This window comes from Eriocheir sinensis, chromosome 13, assembly GCF_024679095.1.
Source record: "Eriocheir sinensis breed Jianghai 21 chromosome 13, ASM2467909v1, whole genome shotgun sequence".
Taxonomy (NCBI): domain Eukaryota; kingdom Metazoa; phylum Arthropoda; class Malacostraca; order Decapoda; family Varunidae; genus Eriocheir; species Eriocheir sinensis.
The window spans coordinates 1,354,714-1,376,251 of record NC_066521.1 but is presented as its reverse complement, the minus strand read 5'-3'; the positions used below and the strand labels follow the sequence as shown (position 1 = coordinate 1,376,251).

General features: G+C 41.6%; 1 protein-coding gene across 1 annotated transcript; it reads right to left on the bottom strand.

The window, feature by feature from the left end:
* Positions 1-5,354: 5,354 nt before the first annotated feature.
* LOC126997865 (ATP synthase subunit d, mitochondrial-like) lies at positions 5,355-20,126 on the bottom strand. The gene is made up of 4 exons (XM_050859077.1): positions 19,931-20,126; positions 11,746-11,914; positions 10,875-11,012; positions 5,355-5,551 (listed from the first exon to the last, which is right to left on the bottom strand). The coding sequence occupies exons 1-4, from the start codon at positions 20,050-20,052 to the stop codon at positions 5,465-5,467; spliced, it is 516 nt and encodes a 171-aa protein (XP_050715034.1). The 5' UTR covers positions 20,053-20,126; the 3' UTR covers positions 5,355-5,464.
* Positions 20,127-21,538: the final 1,412 nt, after the last annotated feature.

The window sequence follows — 21,538 nt, the reverse complement described above, 5'->3', positions numbered from 1 at the left end:
TTTTTTTATTTTATAGTTTAGCTTACTGTGTATGATTATATGACTAAAATTGATTCCAGTAACTTACATTATAAGTGAAAATAGGGTATAAATAGCAGTTTGATCCATCTTTTTCCCCGCTATAAATTTTCCTTTGTGTTTGCATCTAACGAATCAGCATCTGAAGAGTTTTTTGGTCTCCAGTAATCACTAGATGCAAGATTTTACTATAGCATGAACAGTGTTTTCATTTGAATTAATGAAAATTGGCATTATTGGAAGGAATACTTTTCTTATTTCATTCAAAGAGCATTATATTATAGAGGTTATTCCTCATGCACTACTTCAGTTGGAGGGTTCCTCTCCTCCCACACCATGACAAGCTAAGAGAGGCTCTGCTTTCACTTGCAGTATGAAAAACAAATAAATTAAAATTTAGTTCACAACAGTAAAATATATAATACATTCTTTAGCATGATTTATTACATAATGCAAAGACTGAAAGACTAGTTAGTTTGGCTACTTAACAGCCAGGTATGGAAATGCAGCCACTTTTCCCACCTGTGGACTGAAGAAGGCAGCACAAACAAATCACTCTAATATTATGTAAAACTCACCTGCAGCATTATATATATATATATATATATATATATATATATATATATATATATATATATATATATATATATATATATATATATATATATATATATATATATATATATATATATATATATGCTATTGTAGGGAAAAAAATTGCCAGGGTAACTGCAGTGAGAAATCATGGCATAAGTGCCTGAAATGAGGGGCAAACCCTCGCTGATGGCTGAAAATCATTCCCAAAACACTCGACAAAAAAGGTGCACCAGAAATGGAAACTAGAATCTTCTTGTGTAATAAATAAATAACTACGCCTCACAGATTGGCAGGACGTAATGAGGCAACAAAGTAAATGTTAGCAGTGATCACAAAATGGTTTGATGTGAAATCAACATCAACCTGAGAAGAGAAATAACTTGGTGAGAAAGTTTTTTACAAAATTTATGAACTTGCATACAAAAAATCTGAACTTGCAGAGTCATCATCTAAAGTAGACATGCAGCACCTGGAGCACAAACCCTGCATCCTCTACACCAGCACACACCCCAGGGGAATAAGGATTTTTGTTATTATTATTTATTTTTATTTTATTATTATTATTATTATTATTATTATTATTATTATTATTATTATTATTATTATTATTGTTATTATTGTTATTATTATTAGTTATTATTATTATTATTATTATTATTGTTATTATTATTATTGTTATTATTATTATTGTTATTATTATTATTGTTATTATTATTATTATTATTATTATTATTATTATTATTATTATTATTATTATTTTCTACATTTGGCTGGTGACAGTAGGCTTTTTTTGACAGTAAAGGAAGCAGTTCAAGGGAAAAAAAATTGCCCGCTAGCATTGCTCATATGAAAGAAAGTAGAGAATGTTGACTGAAAGAGGTCGATTTAGGATGGAGAGGTGTCCTGAATGAGGTCAAGTTGTAAGCAAGTGGAAATACCGACAAAAGAAGGCTGTTTCACAGTTCACCAATGAAAGGAATGAAAGAATGAAGATGCTGGTTAACTCTTGCATAGGGGATTTAGACAGTATAAAGATGAGTTAAGAGTTGAAAGTTGAGTGCAGTGGGGACCACGGAGGGGTGGACCCACGCAGTTAGTAAGTTCAGAAGAGCATGAAAACATTGATACAAGATAGAGACAACATTGTGGTGGAATTTAAAAGATAGAAGACTGTCAGTACGAGAAGGGGAGTTGATGAGAGCCTTGACTGTCTAAAAGGGCTGTATGTGTGGACCCCTCACACACAAGAGATGCTTACTCACAAGGGCAGACAAAGCCCTTGTATATGGAGAGCATCTGACAGGGAGAAAAGAACTGGAGGCAATGCAGAATGCCTATCCTCAAGGAAGCTGATTTAGTATGAGAGGAGATAGGTTTCTAATTAGGATTTTGAGTTAGGGATAGACCGAGGATGTTTAGTGTAGAAGAAAGTGAGAGCTGAGTGTTATCAAAGAGTAGGGGATAGGTGTTTGGAAGATTGTGTTGACTTCATAGGTGGATAAATTGAGTTTTTGAGGCAGTGAAGGACACCAAATTCCTCCTATCCCATTCAGAAATGGTAGGAAGGGCTAAGGTTCATGATTCTGGAGTGTCCAGCCTAGTCTTGTAATTCTTGTTGGAGGCTCTTCTGTCAAAAGATGTTGATTAGTGCAGAGTAGAGTCATCAGCATATACGAGTGGATAGGACATTTTGTTTTGGAAAGATCATTCATGAAGAACCGAAAGAGTGTGGGAGATAGAACAGTGGTGTCCTGCAGGGACACCACCGTTGATAGATTTAGGAGGACAGTGGTCGTCCACCACAGCAGACATAGATCGGCCAGAAAGGAAACGAGAGTTAAAAATACAAAGAGAGGGATAGAAACTAGGAGGGAAATTTAGACGGCAAAGATTTGTGCCAGACTGTCAAAATCTTCTGAGATCTCTAAGGCAACAGCAAAAGTTTCATCAAAACAGCTGAGAGGATGACCAGGAGTCAGTCAGGAAGGCAAGGAAATCGCCAATAGACGTTGCGCCCCTTGCAGAACCCATACTGGCGATCAGGAAGGTCAGAAGTTGATAGATTCTCAAGACTTTCCTGTTAAGGATTGTTTCAAAAGGTTCAGAAAGACAAGAAAATAAAGCTGTGGGACGGTAGTTTGAGGGATTAGAGCAGTCACCCTCCTTAGGCACAGGCTGCATGTAGGTGTACTTCCAGCAGGAAGGAAAGGTAGATGTTGAGAGGCAGAGACGAAAGTTTGACCAGGCAGGGTGTCAGCATGGAAGCACAGTTTTTAGTGACAATAGGAGGCACTCCATCATTCTTGGAACTAGGAAAGAGGCTGAATAATTTAATTATAAATTCAGAACAAATTCAAATTTACTTTATTTAATATAAAGTAAATTTGCTCTGAATATTTTAAATAAATTCTTCAGCCTCCTTCTCAGTTCCAAGAATATTATGGTGTTTCTTATTTTATCTCTTCTTACGTTTAAGCTTCTCTACATCTCACCGATTTTAAGTCACTGGATTTGAGGTTATTAAATAGTTACATCCTTCGCTATGTCAGGTTTCCCAGTAAAAAGTTTTTCTTCACCTCTCCATTAAGGTGTTTTTAGATCCTTTTCTTGTCAGCTCTTGTCTTTATTCAGCATTTATTTTCCTTCCTGTTCTCACACCTATTCAAAAGAATCCAGTAACTACTACAGTAAGATTTTTGGTCTCGACTCTGGCACTAAGTCTCTCCATGACTTCAAAACTGGGTTTTATACTTTTTGGTTGAAACTTCCATTTACTCATCCAACTTGATGAAGTATTGATCATTCAAAGTTGATGTTGGTGCCTAAGCTTGAAGTATTTAAAACTTTTATCCTTTGTTCAGCTTCATGATTCCTGTTACTCTTTAATGCTACAGAATTGTTCTTTGTTTCTCACTACATTCTTGTTGATAAGAACAACTTCATGCTCCTTCCCATTCATAAGACCTTTGTAACAAGATAATAATAATGTCAGTTAGGCAAGACCAAGCATACCTCAACCATCCTCCTAACATCACAGACTTATGACGTACCATTAACGTATTTGAATTCTAGCAATGCAGTCAAGATGCTTTTGCGTGCTGGTCATATTGTACGCTGCCAGGGTCAAATTTCAAAGGCAGCTTGATTATACCCAGTGTTAGTAGCCCTTGCTCTGGAGCAGGTTTGACCGGCATTGTGACCAGATACTCCTTTGCTGCTGGGGACTGAGGGCTGGTGTGTGTCATTGTTGGAAAGCCTTTGCCATATTACACCAGGGTTGCCATGTCTCATGTGGTGGTTTCCTGGTGCCACCCTATCCACAATATTCAGTGGCTCCTATAGTAGGAACCTCCTATACCTATGAGGCCTCCCCAGTTTGCCAGCTGGGTGTGCATCAGCTAGCCGTGGAACCCTGCCACTTGGAAGATGGGCCCTGGCATATGCCAGGGATTTTCAGCAGACCCAATTTCTTGGGAGTGGTCCACCTGGCTGGGGCCTGCAAACCTGCCATCCCTGCCACGTTAGCTGTTGCCTCAAGGTTTCACCGTAATCCTGGCACAAGAGACGTACGAAGGAGAAGATTTGTGTTGAATATTTATTTTTTATGCATTTGTTCATAGAACTTTCATTATACTAATCATCTTAATGGGTGTTACTGTAACTCAGTGACACAGCCTTTGCAGGGTCTTTTCAAAGAGGGCGTGAATATTTAGGGTCAGTATGCTGACCAGCATTGCTGTCAGTCAGTCCTCTATTTCTTTTAATTTGTGTGTTTTCCATCATATACCAGAGGCTTCATGCTGCAAGTAATTTTACCAACACCACAGATAATGTAATTTTACAATAGCCAAGATAATGTAATTTTACAATAGCCATGTCTCTCACTGCCTTCCTGAGTCCACCAGAGACATTTCTTGAGTTGAAAATTTTCAAAATCACTTTTATAGGAACAAAAAAACAAAAAAAAAAAATAGCTGTGAAATAATTTTCAGTCAAAGATTCAAATAAGTGTGTATCAAATTTATGTAAGACAATCCTGTGAGTGGAAAGGTATTCATTTTGTACATAGGTAGATTAATCAAATCTGTGATCTGTAGTTGTGACAGAGATTGCCACGGCTGGTCACCTCCCATGATTATGGTATTTTCTTCTAGCAGTAAAACTTGTCTTAAGAGGTATAGACTTGCTCTGTTGTGATCTCAGTCTCATATTTTTATGAAACAAAACTGTATAGAGAGAATATAATTATGTATGATAGCTGTAGATATTTTGGTAGTTCCAATACAACTAATAAAAGTAGTTGCCACCTAATGTGTAAAAATCAGAGGTTGCTCAACTCCATTATTGTTACTGGAAATTGGCAGTTTGTTTCTTCTTGCCACTTAAACAACATACAGTTGTAAGAAATATCTTCAGTCTTGGAGAAGCTATATTGCCAGAACAGTATTGATGAAACTTTCATGTAGGAGGCAGAGAAAAAAGTTGCAGTGTCATAAATTTGATATTCTTATCAATACATTTGTTGGAGTTAATTATGTTCTCATATTTTTGGAATAAAGTAGACTCTTAATGTTGGGGCAGTAGCCAACATGTGTACTTGAGGCATCCACCTCCTCCTGTCCAAAATTACTGTAAATCAAAACTCAGTCATTACTTAAAATATATAAAGTATAGATGGTTATAAACCTGTTACTTTCACCTTACTTCATTACATATTTTCAGTAATCAAAAAAAATATATTATTCCTTATGTTCAGTTTATTAGTTTATAAGAAGTATTACATTGTGTATTTACATGGTCAAAAAGGTTTTCAAGAGCAGAGGGCAAGGGAAATTGCCATTCCCAGCCACTAGGCCTCAGCCCCCTCCTTGGCCACATACCCGGGCTGGTCTTCTGGTTCATGGGGCCACAGGGTGGGGTTCTCAACATTCACAGTCTGAAATGAGGAATAAAACTCATTGACATTTGTGTACTTTACAAACAGAAGCATTAAGATAAAGCTAACTCTACTTTGACCACTTGCTTTGTTTGGTGTTTCTCTTAAAGGTTACTTTTTCAGAGACTGCTTAATTCCTCTGAAAAATGGCCTATTTGATTTTTTTTTTTTATATTTAAAATGGTCTAAATTAAACATCCAACCGTTTCTCTAAATACTTGCATGTATTCATGAGTAAAGTGTGTTTAAACAACTACATTTGGTCTCAATTTTTGCAATGTTTCCACTGCAAGAGTTGCAGATAAATCATGCAAGTATAATTTCTCTGTGAGAAATACAGGAGAAACTTTCATAATGGCCCTCATCTTTTCTAATGATATAAGTAATACGGTACTCGTACTTCGTCTTAGACGTCATCTCATTTCTAGACAAAGTCTGTTTACACACAAAATTTTAAATTTGTGCATTTAAGATAGATCATATCCTTCTATAAGGATGTGAGTGCCTCTACGTGTGAAAGGGGAGTTGAGTGAGTTTTGGTGTTGGTATGGGGTGTGTGATGTCACCATGGCATTTTGATGGTGTTCATGGACGGTTGTATAAGAGAAATGAAAGCTTGGTCAAAGCCTGTAAGTGAGAGGTACAGAGGAGTCATTGGTGGCAGGCCTGTTTGCAGATGATACAGTATTGTTGGCAGAGATGAGGGGACGCTGCAGAGGATAGTGGATAAGTTTGACAGGATGTGTAAGAGGAGAAACCTGAAAGTGAATGCTGGAAAGAGTAAGGTTATGGCATTTGAGGTGAGAAAGCAGACAAGTGATTAAATTTGAAATACAGTGTTAGAACAGAGAGCACAACAAAGTGTAGGACAAGGCTGGGGGGAGAGAGAATGGAGGTGACGAATTTAAATATTTGGGGGCAGTTTTATGTAAGCATGGAAGGTGAGGTGAGAGAAAGAGCAGAGAGGTAGTAGATGCATTGGAGAGAGTATGAGAGGAAGAAGTGTGAGCAAGGAGGTAAAGAGGGACATAAGAAACTATTATCCTCCCAACTGTCGTATGCAGCATAGCAATCGAGAATACGTGCAGTGGAAATGAGTCATATAACAGGTGCATGTCAGGATGGGATGGAGAAAGTGTTGGAAGCATGTATGAGAGGTTTGGTGTGGGTGTGACAGCAAATGGAAGTATGGAGAGTGAGGTGAGGGAAAGAGCAGTGAAGGGCAGAGAGGTAGGTAGTAGGATTGTGGAGTGGTCGAATGAGTGAAGCATGGTGTGCTGAGATGGTTTGGACACATGATTAGAATGAAGGAGAATAAATTTGTGAAGAGTGTATGAGGGAAGGATTGAGGGAGAGTGTCAGGGGAAGACCACCTGTGAAATGGATCAATAGGGTAAGCAAGTACTTATTGGAGTGAGAGTTGGAAGTAGCAGGACTGAGTGTGCTGGGAGGGTGTACCAGAAGAGAGAGAGAGAGAGAGAGAGAGAGAGAAGAGACTGGTAGGCCTATACAAGGCAGCTCCCATAAACCCAGCCCTACCACACCTCACTGTCCATGACCTTATCTAACCTTTTCTTGAAAGTATTTATTGTATTTGAACTCAATGTGACTGCCCAGCCTGTTCCACTCATCCACCACTCTACTGGTATACTAATTTTTGCCTGTCTTTATTTAACCCTTTCAATACAGTGATGCAGATGTCGGCATCACAGTATGAAAAGGGTTAAAAAGAAATGGGAGAGGATTAATCCTCTTCCATTTCCTCTCAAGAGGTTTAGAAGAGGATTAACCCTTTCCATACGGTGACGCCGATGTCAGTGTCACCGTATGGAAAGGGTTAATCTGAATTTATTCAACCTAAACCCATTACTACATGTCCTATCTGTCTCACTTACCACCAAAACTTTATTAATATCACCCTCACTGAAGTTTCCATACATTTAAACACTGATCAAGTCTCCTCACACCATTTGCCATTTTCATCATGGCTGATCAAGTCTCCTCACACCATTTGCCATTCTCATCATGGCTGATCAAATCTCACACCAAATGCCATTATCATTATGGCAAGTTTCTTAGCCCATAAATAATTTTTGTCCTCTTCTACCGACTCATTTTAATATCCATGTTGGAAATTTTTGATAAAATTACCTCCCATCAACCCCATCACGCTGGAAAAGTTTTCTTGGGAGATCCCCCATAATGCAAAAATCATCAAAAAATACACTGACTACACTCAGCACGCACACAACGAGCAGAAACTAAAGGAAGACCGCCAAAACAGATCGGCTGAGGGAACATAATCACTTTGCAGACGCCATGGTGCGTAGACAGGAATTGTAGACTATTTCAAGCACGGAGTCGTCTAAGAGACATAAGAGGGGCCAGTTAGTCACTTAGCTTTGACAAATACAGTGGTACCTCGTGATTCGAACTTAATTGGTTCATTTGGGTCGTTCAAATTGAGAATGTTCGAATTAGGAAGCAATTTATCCAATTGAAATTAATGCAGAAAAAAATTAATCCATTCCAAGCCCCAAAATCCTTATATTCTTTTAACATTTTTATGGGTTTTTATTGTGCCATGTGGCCAAATCACTTAAATAAATACATTTAAAAAACTTAATATTAGCTGGGACCTACCAAAATTAGTCAGTCTTATAAACTCGACGGCACTGCTTTGAGATGTAAACAAACATGGCAGACATCAACATTCAGATTGGTAACGGATATAAATTTCATGCGTCAAATTTCTTTATTATTATTCTTCAACGTAAGTCTAGTTGTAATATTCTTGTATATTTTTAAAACTTAAGGAAGTGTGAAATTTCAAACTTGAATTTGCTTCAGTATTTGTTGACCTTGTATGAAAAGTAAGAATGTTAAAAGATAAGTGCAAAATGGAAAAACAGGCACTTGTAAATATAGAATAATAACCAAGTTTCTCAATATCTCTTCAGTATTATCCATAAATTGTTTGTGTTTATCAATCAAACAAAGTTAAACAGTTTTATGAAAAAGGTCTGTCTTACCTCAATGATTCCTGTCTACTAAGGAGACATAGCATGTCTTGCGCGTGTTGTTAGGTTTGATGTACAGCTGTCCACTAGTTTGTTTAGGTACAGGCATTAAGTCACTTAATTTTCTTCCTGACTGGTGTCATTTTACACGAAGTAGTGGTAAGTACTACTGTTATACACATTGTTATCCCGCGCAATTGGGCTATTTTTCAAGGGAGTGTGCGGGAAAAAATGGCAGTCGTGGGTTGGCGTTTTTTGAGGCTGGAGTCCACGGTATCACATTCACCGACCTGGCTACACTTGTGGCTTCATCTGCAGCCATTTGTTTGTGTTTGAATTGTGATGCACATTCGAAATGGAGGAAAAAATTTGTTTGAAAAATGTGTTCGAATTGAAAGGCATTCGAATCACAAGGTATCACACTGTACATAGTTACGCGTGCCGTTCAAATTTTAGAGAGCTTCTCGCTCTCTAGCACTGGCATCATGCTGATCATTAAGGGGTTGAAAAATATATGTCATTAGGGAGGAATGATGCACTATTTGAGTAAATAGCACTTCAGATAGTTAAATAAGCAAGATTATTATAATTCAAAATTTACGACAGTAAAAAGATTAAATGGAAGAATCCATTACACCAGCGATTCCTGGCTGGTGTAATGGCTGACGCAGCAGTAAGTGACGCCAGGTGTCGAAGGAAGCTTCACCATAACTGACATCACATACACCGAGGCATCAGAGCCTCCACTCAAGACGCTAGACAGCGGCTCGTCAACTCCTGCTCCGAGTTAATTAAACTAGACAGTGGCCCATCAACTCCTGCTTCCCAAGTTAATTTACCGCCTCGCCTTTCCACAGCCTTTATGGTTACTCTTTGGACTGTACATATGTACACAAGTTCCTGGTGAATGCTCAGTGTAGCATAAGCCAATACACTGCCCATGGCCCACAAAAATCCAGCTGACTCAGCCATCTTCCAAAACTTCATCAACTTCACCATTACCAAAGCTAAGTGCACAGGCTAAATTTCCCATGAGTTTTTCTGGAGATTAATATATCACCAAATTCCCTGATTAAGTTACAAATCCGTAACATTAGGAAAGAATTCATTGTAATGCTCCACGCTGGTTCTCCAACGTCTGGGACCACGTGAGTAATAGTCATTCAGTGGAAATTGGGGGTAGGGAGTGTTTATCTAGAATTCAAGCGCCAACACTTACAATATCCAACCAATTCATAACAATCGTACTCATATATGAAACTAAATATTTTTCACAATCCAGAACTGAACTGAACTGCATAATGGAGATGAGAAACTGATGCTGAATACTAATTGAGGATGACTTTGGTGCTTCTGTTACCTACACTCCTTGAAATGAAACCTAGTGCCCTGTTTACAAGACTTAGCCTGAATGCACTGAGCCCTTGCACAATATCAGAACTCACAAGATTCATGAATCCCTCTCACATCTAGACCTGCCGAAGGGAGTGTAAGGAATAATTATGTGAAGGGTTATTTCTGCCCACACTTGGAATACTACCATTCCCAATACTGAACTCCATCTGCCACTTCCCCGCTTTATCATGTAATCTGTCCAGTTCATCCTGGCAAACACCAGGTTTTCCTGTGTGAAGACTAGTAAGAGGAGGTAGTTGTTCAGCAGTTTACTCAATCCCCCTCATTTTCAATTAGTTTACCATTAAGTCTGTTTCTGATGGTCTAATTCTCTCCCTTGTCTTTGTCGTATACATTATACTTGCTATACTTCGGAGGAGAATGGACATTTTAACTTTAATCAGCGGTGGCCGAGTGGTTAGCATGTGGGCCCCACATTCACTGCGTGATGGACGACGGAGGTTCGAATCCGCCGCTACCGCCTGGGGTTTTTCAGTCACTGAGTGGCTTAAGACTACCCACATGCTGTCCTGAAGACCACCCATCAACCCGGATTCTAGAGGAAACCGTTTAAGTGAATCAAGAATGAGCTCCGGGGGGCAGCATGAGCCAAGAAAAGGTGGTGCCAATATAAAACACTTGCCTGCACCATGACCCAGGCTGGGGCTGACTACCATCCAGACCCCTCAAGAAAGCCTACCGGCGCTATAGGCTGGCACGTAAAAAAAATAATAAATAAATAAATAAATAAAAATCACTTGAAAACAGCTAATTAATCTTTCTGTGCAAGATAACTGACAAACCTAGACCAGCTAAAAGTAAAAGTCAATTTGCCTACCTAAGAGTTATGAACCCAAGGAACTGCAATCTTTCATATGACATCCTGGTCTATGGTTAGATGAACTTACCTTATCAGGGAATGTCTCCACCATCTCTTCCATAGTCATTTGCTCATAGGGAATCATCTTCTCCCAGTCAGCCAGCTCAGCTTGAAGCATAGCAATTCGGGCTTCGCTCTCTTTGACGAAGGTTTCAGTCTCAACAGCCTGCAAAAGAGGGTTGGTGGTGAATAATGGACTTCAGCAGGTCTTACCTTCAGAAGCAGAGGCAAAAACTTTGGTGAATCATGAATATCAACAGACTACACCAGGTCATACCTTCAGAGGGATTAACAAACTCTCAGGACTCTACTTAACCAATCTATCAGTCAATGGGGGCATAAGCTGAGAGACACTTCTCCCAGCCCACCCTACAATGTCAAACCCAGGGGTTCCTCAGTTCCTGTCTCCATGCAGGCTGTGCCTCATGAGTGAATTTCCTGACAAGTGAACGCTGTCCAGAAGAGTGGTTGCAGGACTTACTTGTTAATAAGGTATGCCTTTTATGCAGACGGTACCTAAGGGGAGGGCCCTATTGATGACATCATAGCAACATCACGGTTTCATAGTGTTCAGTTGCCAATCGTCGCCCGAGAGTTTACTGAAGTCCCCCCTTTATTATAGCTTTTCCTTGATAATGTAGTTCGGGAATATTAGCGGAAGGTCTGAAACTCTCCCTGCCTGAATATAAGCTCAATCCAACACTTTGTTACTCAGTTAAAAACAAATAACGATGCCACAAGGCCTCTGCAATGCATAGTAACCTTGCAACAAAAGTACATACAAGTAAAGAATAGCTGCTAAGTATCTCTTAAGTTTAACAAAATGAGAAGCGCCAACACAAGCATGGGCTCCACCCTTAATGTTCTACAATGAATTCAATAAGCACGTAAACACATACCGCTTGCTTCTGCATCTCATCAACCTGGGAGGAGTGTGTGTCAGGTGGATAAGGGATCTGGAGAGCACTGTATTGCTTCTCAAATGCATCGACCATTCCAGGCACAGCAATGCGAGATTTGTATGCTGCGAAATTGATCTTGGGGAGCTCAGCAGGTAAGGTGAGTACCCTGTGGAGGAAAGAAAAAGGGGTGATGAGGTATGCTTCCCCTCTACTGTTCGGGGTTGACATGCACACAAAAAAGCAGCTTTTGTGAATGAGGGTAGTTAAAAAAAAGAAGGTATTTACCTAACTAAATTTAATCCAACCTAACCACTACTACCACTCAGTAAATGCTACTAAATACAGTATTGTCTCCAAGTTTGCGATAAATAGGTTGACGTTGTGGGTTGCAAACGTGGAAATTGCAAACTTTGAACCATTATTCTTATGGGGAAAATTGAAAACCGTCAACATCTTGCGCTTGACCACCCATCTGGGTGTTCAAGCGCATGTATGCAGACAACCCCAGCCGCGCGCTGGGCCCCAGCAGCTGACGGGCAGTTGGTGATGGTGGTGATTAGCGTCGGCGGTGTGGCCTTTGCATCGGCGCCGCCTAAAAGGTGTTTTTGTCGGCCCGTGTATGTGTGTGTGTGTGTGTGTGTGTGTGTGTTTGTTGTGGGTTTGGGCTTCTCAATTTGCTGATTCTTGTTTTCCGCATGTTGCATGGGTCCTCTTTCTTTTCTTCCATCTCTTCTTTTTGAAAAAGTGATGGAAGAGAGGAAAGGGGTCCCACGCAACAAAGAAAGGAAAGGGGTCCCGTGCAACATGTGGAAAGTGAGAATTGGCAAATTGAGGAGCCTGGGCCCACAATGGGCACAGCTACACACGTGGGCCCCAGTGAAAATGCCGTTCAGGTGGCGCCGATAACGGGGCCACGCCGCCGACACTCATCATCACCATCGCCATCATCAGCCGCCTGTCAGCTGCTTGGGCCCAGCGTGCAGTCGGGGCTGCTCGCACACATGCGCCTGGCTGCCCGGATCCCACTCACCATGCTTCCCGTGGCAAATGGAAAGGCCCAGGGGGTGGGTAAGAGCAAGAAAGGGAGTCAACGACCACAAAAAGGTGTGAAAAAAAAAAAAAAGTTTTAACAGCCTTTTCCTTTTCCTTGGGTCATATCACAATTTCAATTTTCAATAAAAATCTATTTTTGGGGGTCACTATCGCAAACTCGGCGAGTCGCAAACTTGAAACTCGCAATCCTGGAGACAGTACTGTTAATTTGCTTAAGATTAACTTTAGGCCTAAGTTTTAGATACGAGTAACTTTCCACAATTCAGAGAGTAGAAGCTGCCCCTGCACACAGCAGAACTTTTAGGATATTTGCTGCTCCATGAAAAATGGAGAAAGTAAAGCTAATACTGAAATTACACAGTTCAATACTACATACCCCCCACCCCCTACCCTTAAAAAAATGAGGATTTGCAACAAACAATTAAAAAATTAAACTAACTAAATTTAAACTAACCTAATGTAACCTACCTAACGAGGAGACTTCGCCCTTCTCAACCCTCCCTTGCTGTCACATTGCACCTCAGCATGCAGAAAAATTTAAACTAGCTCAACCAAAATATGCCTCTCTCTCTCTCTCTCTCTCTCTCTCTCTCTCTCTCCATACCTATGGAAATAATGAATGTGAACTATTATTATTTTTAGCATTATCATAGTAAATACCGTCAACCGGGGTGACTTCGGACACGGGGTGACTTCAGACAATGTGGATAAAAAGTTGACAAGTTGATAACTCGTAGCCAGTTGCAACAAGCTAGATGATTTTAGTGTCAGAATTTGTCTTTTGCCTTATAGTCTTCAAATAAGAATGTTGTTTTCTTGAGACACGTTTCTGTTTTGAAAACAAGCACAATGTGTTTTTGAGATTTCGTAAAATTTACCTCCTTGGAAAACTTCTGGCAGGAACGATCTGTATTACACACAACATCAAAACTAGAGAAAACAATCAGAAACATGCTTAACTGGAACAGTTAGAATGATTCAGGGATGCTTAACATATCCTACACACCTGTAAATGTCACTTGAATGGAGGCATGTCGAAAAATGGCTCAAAATGGGGTGACTTCGGACACCTAAATATAACTACATATTGTGGGTGACTAAGGCGTGGTTCCCACTACTCCGTTTTCACGGATCCGTCAACCGTCAGTGACGTCATCAACGGAGCACGTCCAGAGATGAACTCAAATTAACTTTTGGGTCCGTAACGGCGGTGGTGGGGTGCCAGTCCAGTGATGTTGAATATTCTACATATCATGAAAATATGAAATAGAAGTACTTAGCTACAAAATAACATATACAAAAATAAATTTCTAGTGAAATGCATCATGATAAAATCTGATAAATGAGAATTAAAACAGTGTGCACTTCAAAGAGTCTACCACACTTGAATGTTGCCATATCATTATAAAACTTCCTTGTGGTGATTATGTAATCATTAAGCTTAAAAAAACTAAAACTGTGCTCTACATCTTAGTTTTTTTGTAATAACATTTTTTTTTTAAATTATTGACCATTTTTTACTTCCCTGCTACTACTGACCTGAAATGTGGGAACTTCTTTCCCAAGACTTTTTCCTTTTTTTTTTTCCCCAGTTCAACAGTGTCCAAAGTCACCCCCGGAATGTGCGAGCAGGCTCAGATACGTAAACCCAATGAAATATAGCCACTGTCCAAAGTCCCCCCAGACATGGGGTGACTTTGGACACCCACATTTTTTATTTTCACACGCCCATTAGTTCCTGAGTTACACCAAGAAAACTGTATTTTTTCCTCTCCCGTCAGAGTAGGCTAATGCGTCATCGTGCGTGAGAGGGTTAACCCTCTCGCGCAAATTTAGGAGAGTCATTTGTTGGGATAAGTTTCTTAACCCCTTAACCCTGGGCATAATTTTCAGAAGTAGCCTGGAATATTTGGGCAAAAGTTGCACTTGGGAAAATATTTGCCAAAAAAAAAAAAAAAAAAAAAAACTAGCTCAGTAAACCAAACGGCATATGAAAGTACATTCCTTGGACTTCAAGGTGGCGGTCTTGTTTGACCGGTACGCAGACAATGAAGAAGACTGGGGGGGGGGCAAACAAGGGTAGTTTACCCCAAAATTATTGGAACTTCCCAGCACGCCAGGACGTACCACACACTCACAAAGTTGTTTATATAATACTGGGCTCATATATATACACAGTATCACTTTGTTTACACGAGGAATTTTGGTTGTTTGCACAAACAAATGGGCAAGTATGCGGGAAACGCGTTTTTTTTCCCTGTGAAACGGTACTAGCGCGGAACACTGTTTGTTTGCAGAGTTGGCTGGCCTGAAAAAAGGAAACAAAAAGCTGTTTACAGGTTGTTTACATCTAAATTTAGTGGATTATTGTACATTTTTTATGAAAAAACATCATTCCATTGCTAGTGACTAAGTGTATTGTAGCAATATATGAGGTACAATGGCAAACATCATTGTTTGCACCATAAACAGCGAATTGTTTACGCGATACATATGAAATGAAGAGGTAAAAATGACGTGAGTGAGTTATACCGTTGTTTGGCTATCCTTACCCATTGAAGAAATGCATAAATGGTGATTGTTTACACCCACGATAATTGATTACACCCCAAAAAATCAAATTTAAAAAAAAAAGTTTTTTCATAATATACAAGTGTGTGGTATCATTATCAACCAAGAAAACCCCAAATAAATGATTTCCAAGTGTTGTTTGCTTTTTGTTTGCAATTATTTTTGTGAAAAAGTTGTAATTTTTGGAGTCAAATTGAGCATACATGACTTATTGCCCCTTTACTGAACGTATAAAATACAAAAAGAGGCATTGTTTGCACTGGAATGTCATTGTTTACACCTAAAACAGAAATTATTGTATTTTTTGCGACAAAACTGAAAAATTACGTACATTTCCTTCCCCCGTCTGTTTATTTGCCAATGTTTACGTGCTGCATTGCATTGTTTACGTGTTTTTGTACCGCTAATCACTGCTCCAATAAAAAGGCGGCTGCAATATGTATTTCGTCTAGTAAAGAGGTAAGGGATTATATATTGTTTAAAGGGGGTGGGGTTCCAGGGCCTTGGTAAGGAGAGGGGTCGAGGGGGGCAACCTCAGTTAGTTAGGTCGTCAAGTTCGGTTGGAATAATTTAAATATGCTCCCCCACCAGAACCCGAATTCTCACGGGTCCCCCAAGATCATTTTAATGATGGGGGAGGGGGGGGCCAGGGGGGGCAGAGCCCCCCTTGGTTAGGAGGGGGGTCGAGGGGGTCAAAGCCCCCCTCAGTTACCTTGGTGGTAAAGTTCGGTTGGAATAATTTAAATATGCTCCCCCACCAGAACCACCCGAATTCTCACGGGTCCCCCAAGAGCCCCCCTTGGTTAAGAGGGGGGTTGAGATGAGCTTTGCCCCCCCCCCTCAGTTAGAGGTTAGGTTATGTAAAGTTGGGTTGGGGTAGTTTAAATATATTCGACATTCGGTTTAGGCCATTGGAATACCCAGCGCGGGACGGAGTGGGAAGCGGCGGTGGGGTGAAGCAGTAGTTGTAAAGAAATATCGTGTTTGGTGTTTCGAAACTGCAGTCCATTCGAGCAGTAAGTTAGTGTTTGCCAGCCAGTTTAAAGACGGCCACGGTGTCTGCTGGTTGTACGGACAACTACTGGGAGTTTATAAATCAATTTTATCTGGACGACAAAGAAGTCATGGTGTCCTTCCTTTAGAAGTACGGTGCCCAGACTGTAAACTTCCCTGTATTCATAGGGAGGAGAGGCAGCAGCAGCAGTAGCGCCACAAAAACCATCAACATCTGGCCAGTAATTAAGGTAATGCCGCTGTTGTGGTTTTCATTTCCTGAACTTGGCGAAAGCAACGATTTTCTTGTGTTCTTTATCATTTTCTGGCGATACATGTAGTGAATTGAATGATTTTGTACCTCATTTCTGTCGCAAATGTCTACTTTTCTAGTTATGCCTCTCTTCTAGTTATGCCTATCCCATCTAGGAAAGTTAGAAATCTTCGGCCAGGGTATTTCAATAACGACTTTCCCAGAAAATCTCCCCCTTGTGCTATGTAACACTTCGATGGTAATACTGTTCACCTTCCAGTGGCCGCAGCTATCTTTGCTAAATGTAGCAAATTGTTGGCAACACTGCTCACCCATTGCAGATCGTTGGCAACACTGCTTACCTCACAATGGCCGCCTCTGCCGCTCCCACCAAAACAAATACAGGCTATGCCTTTTCACTGGTGTTCTAATGTGATTCTGTTGATTTCTCGACCTCATTTGAAATGCATATTAGTCAATTTCATGCTGCCCCACCCAAAAAAAAGCGTTCCCACAGGTCCCCCAAGATCGTTTAGGGCAGGGGATAGGCATAACTTGAAAAGAGGCATAACTCGAAAAGTAGACATTTGCGACGGAAATGAGGTACAAAATCGTGCAATTCACTACATCAATCAGAATAACATGAACCACGTCAGAAAATCGTTGGTTGGCTGAAACCGTAAATTGACCGAAAATAACATGGAAATTTCCTCCTTACCTTTTTTTAAATGCCCCGCCGGCATTTAACTGGCAGCTGTGGCGCAGCGCTGCCAGACATAATCTCACCACGGAGATATTATTTTCAACTCTTCCTCTAACAATTGTTTTCTTTTGCACAACACTATATTCTTATGAAATTGTATCAATATAAGAATGCAACTAGTCTCAAAATAGTAATTATGAATGGGAAACATAAAAAAGAAATGTGGCATAACAATTGTTTCCTTTTGTACAACAATACATTCTTATGATAGTGTATGACTAGGCTATAAGAACACAATTTGTCTCAAAATAGGCTAGTAATTCTGAACAGGAAACATAAAAAGGAAATGTGGCATAACACATGACCTACAGGATCGGCGGAAAGGTGTCTGTCTGGCTGGAGTGAGACCACGGGCGGGTGGGTGAGTCACTCTTGGACGAGACGCATTCCTCTCATCTTCGCTTGATGAACTCCGACGTCTTGCCATCTTTGTTTTGCCACCACGTGGTGGATATAAATACCTAGAGGTGGAAGGAGGTGAAGAAGATAGTTGAGTAGGTGATGGTCCAGTGCATATGTTTGACAAGCAGCTGCTGTGTCTGCTGGATAATATTCAGATCCACTTTCTGATTGGCTTTCTTCACTTTCTTGAAAAACATAATCTTCATCTTTATCACTATCATCTATTGTAGATTCACTGTCGTATCACCCTCCTCTTCATTGAAATGAAGCTGAATTTGCTCATCAGTGAGAGCACCGAGTCGACATCTACGTGCCATACTGTATAAGCATGCTGTGAACCAATAAAACTGCCGCGCATTAAGTCATCACTTAAGAAAAGATGCCTGACACTTCAATAAACGTAATTATAAACCGCTAGAGGCATTTCATTCACGTGGAAAAAAATAAAAATAAAACGTCATATGACGTGGTTGACCAGAGGGAGTAACAACATTAACACGTCATATGACATGGTTGACCAGAGGGAGTAACAACATTAACACGTCATGTGACGTGGTTGACCACGAACGGGTTAAGGAACGAGATAGAACACCATGATCCTGAAAAATTTTCAAAGATTTTTCATCATCTTCGTAAGTTTTTATAATCAAGGCATACTCAGTCAGGGAACAAGCTGAACAAAAAGAATTCATACTGATATTGACCCACCAACCAAATACAATAACACATGGTACGTACCTAAATGGAGCATCCCTAATGGTGGAACACAACTTAGACATGCCCTCAGCAAAAAAGATTATTGGCTACTTGAGAATAACACAAACCAACTAACAAACATCAGAGAATGATTAATAACCTGCTCGTGATGTCATGAAATAGTTGGTAGTTATTTACCGAGGAGCTTTGTAAATCGCAGTTTTGTTGTTGAGGCCCAAAACTACGCACTAACGCTTTGCCAATTTGGCCCCTGAATTCGAATGGAAAAATTTCGAACACAAGTAGCCTGCGTTCAAACCTTCACGCGTTCATACGTGCTACCAGTAAGTGAATACATAGTTGTATGAGACGATTGCAAGATTCTTATGACGGAAATTATTTACCTTTGAGATGATTCATAGTACCTTAATACTGTAACGAGGAATTTCGCCCCCCTCGACCCCCCCTTTGGTATGGAGACTGAGTGAAATTGCGTGGTTTCCGTATGTGGTAAAAAAAATCCCAGAATGTATGGAATTTCCCTACATCTAGGTAAATGTACAGAATTTCCTTACATCTAAGCAAATGTAAGGAATTTCCCTACATCAAGGGTATTTGTCAACCCCCCCCTGTAACTCAAAAACTATGTATTTGCAACGCATTTCATGTTTACCGCCGCATTCCCTGCAGTCTCAAAGTCCCCCAAGCCAATTTTGGTTGCGAGGGGTGAGTATGGGCAAACACTAGAATAATACCAAAAAAATTTTTGTCCGGAATAGAGAGACTGGTGAAAGACCGAAAACTTACCGAAGCTACTTCAAAGAGCACCGAGGTGTTCTTTACTGTGTGGCGGGTGATGTTGTGGAATGACACGGAAACAAATTATGAAAATTAAAGTGCGATTGTTACAGTGAGGAAAGGTGAACAGTGCAACGCCAATGGGGAGCAAAGGGTGTGCGTGTGTGTGTAGGCGGGACATGATCAAGAGAACCAAGGAGGCACCACAGGTCAGGGTGTGCCTGGCCGCAGAGGGCAGCCCCAGAGTGCCGTGCCGTGCCTGGCCCCAGTGTGCCGTGCCCGGCCCCGGGGTGCCGTGCGGTGCCTGCGGCCCCAGTGTGCCGTGCCCGGCCCCGGAGTGCCGTGCCGTGCCTGGCCCCGGAGTGCCGTGCCGTGCCGTGCCTGGCCCCGGAGTGCCGTGCCCGGCCCCGGAGTGCCGTGCCGTGCCTGGCCCCAGTGTGCCGTACCCGGCCCCGGAGTGCCGTGCCGTGCCTGGCCCCGGTGTGCCGTGCCCGGCCCCGGAGTACCGTGCTCGGCCCCGGAGTGCCGTGCCCGGCCCCGGTATGCCGTGCCCGGCCCCGGTATGCCGTTCCCGGCCCCGGTGTGCCGTGCTCGGCCCCGGAGTGCCGTGCCGTGCCTGGCCCCGGTGCCGTGCCGGCCGCTGCCTGCCTCACCTCCTCAGGTAGCCGTCGGACTTGCCCTTGAAGGCGTTGAACAGCGCCTTCTGCCCCTCGGGGACGCGGCTGGCTATGGCCGCCCAGTCGACGGAGGACGCGGCGATCCTGCGGGCCGCCATGGTGGAGTCTGGAGCGGGTCTGCGATCAGCTGAACCGTGCAAGATGGCGGCGGGCTGAGGGGGGCAGGGACCGCCGGCACAAGGGGCCGCCCTGCCAGCTGGGGAGTGTTTGCATGACGTACGGGTTTCAGCTCAGTGGATGAACAAGGTTTATTTTGTTAATTCGATTCACGGTGGAATAAACTGAAACAAAAATCATTCAACTTTTAGTCTTGTGATTAGTAGTCCCTTAAATTCTCCCTTGTTGTTGATTGATTGATAGTTTATTGTTGCAGGTAAACAGCAAGGGAGGAACATGCCATCCCAACCCCCCGGCAGGACAGATACCTGCAACAATAAACTATTAATCAATCAAGTATTGATTGATTGATGTTTTTTTCATATATTTTTTTTTACATCAAGGGATGCGGCTCAAGGGCAACAAAAAGAGTACAAAAAAAGAGCCCGCTACTTGCCGCTCCCACAAAAGTAAAAAGTAAAGAGTAGCCAAAAGAAAGGTCAATTTCGGATGGAGAGGTGTCTTGATACACTCTTCTTGTAAGAGGTCAAGTCATAGGCAGGAGGAAATACAGACGAAGGAATTAAGACTGTTCCAGAGTTTACCAGTGAAGGGGATGAAAGAATTATTAATGGAGATACTGGTAAACTCTTCCATACGGGGTTTGGACAATATATGGGGATGAGCATGAGTAGAAAGTCATATGATACGGGGTTTGGACAGTATATAGGGATGAGCATGAGTAGTAGAAAGTTGTGTGCAGCGGGGTCGCGGGAGGGGGGGATCGAGGCATGCAGTTAGCAAGTTCAGAAGAGCAGTCAGCATGAAAATATCGATAGAAGATAGAAAGAGAGGCAACATGGCGGCGGAATTTAAGAGGTAGAAGACTATCAGTATGATGAGGAGAGCTGATGAGACGAAGAGCCTTTGACTCCACTCTGTCAAGGAGAGCTGTGTGAGTGGAGCCCCCCCCCCACACATGAGATGCATACTCCATACGAGGGCGGACAAGGCCCTGTAAATGGATAGCAACTGTGCGGGGGAGAAAAACTGGAGGAGACGGTACAGAACGCCCAGCCTCGAGGAAGCTGATTTAGTAAGAGAAGAGATGTGAAGTTTTCAGTTGAGATTTTGAGTTAAGGATAGACCGAGGATGTTTAGTGTTGAAGGTGATAGCTGAGTGTTGTCAAAGAATAGGGGATAGTTGTTTGGAAGATTGTGTCGAGTGGATAGGTGGAGAAACTGTTTTTGAAGCGTTGAATGACACCAGGTTCCTCTTGACCCAATCGGAAATACGCACGAGTTAACCAGCATCTTCACTCTTTCATCCCTCACGCTGGTAATCTCTGGAACGATCTTCCTTCAACTGTATTTCCTCCTGCCTACGACTTGAACTCATTCAAGAGGAAGGTGTCATTACACCTCTTCTCACGTAATTGATTGCTCTTTTGGCCACCTCTTCGGATTCTTTACAGGAGCAGCGAGTAG

What these genes read in the sequence shown, in the direction of transcription:
- LOC126997865 (XM_050859077.1), bottom strand. Translation starts at nt 20,052, where the DNA reads ATGGCGGCCCGCAGGATCGCCGCGTCCTCCGTCGACTGGGCGGCCATA. An exon ending in TCCGACGGCTACCTGAGGAG is followed by an intron (nt 11,915 to 19,930) that starts GTGAGGCAGGCA and finishes TTTCCTCCACAG; the next exon opens with GGTACTCACCTTACCTGCTG. An exon ending in TGGAGACATTCCCTGATAAG is followed by an intron (nt 5,552 to 10,874) that starts GTAAGTTCATCT and finishes TCCTCATTTCAG; the next exon opens with ACTGTGAATGTTGAGAACCC.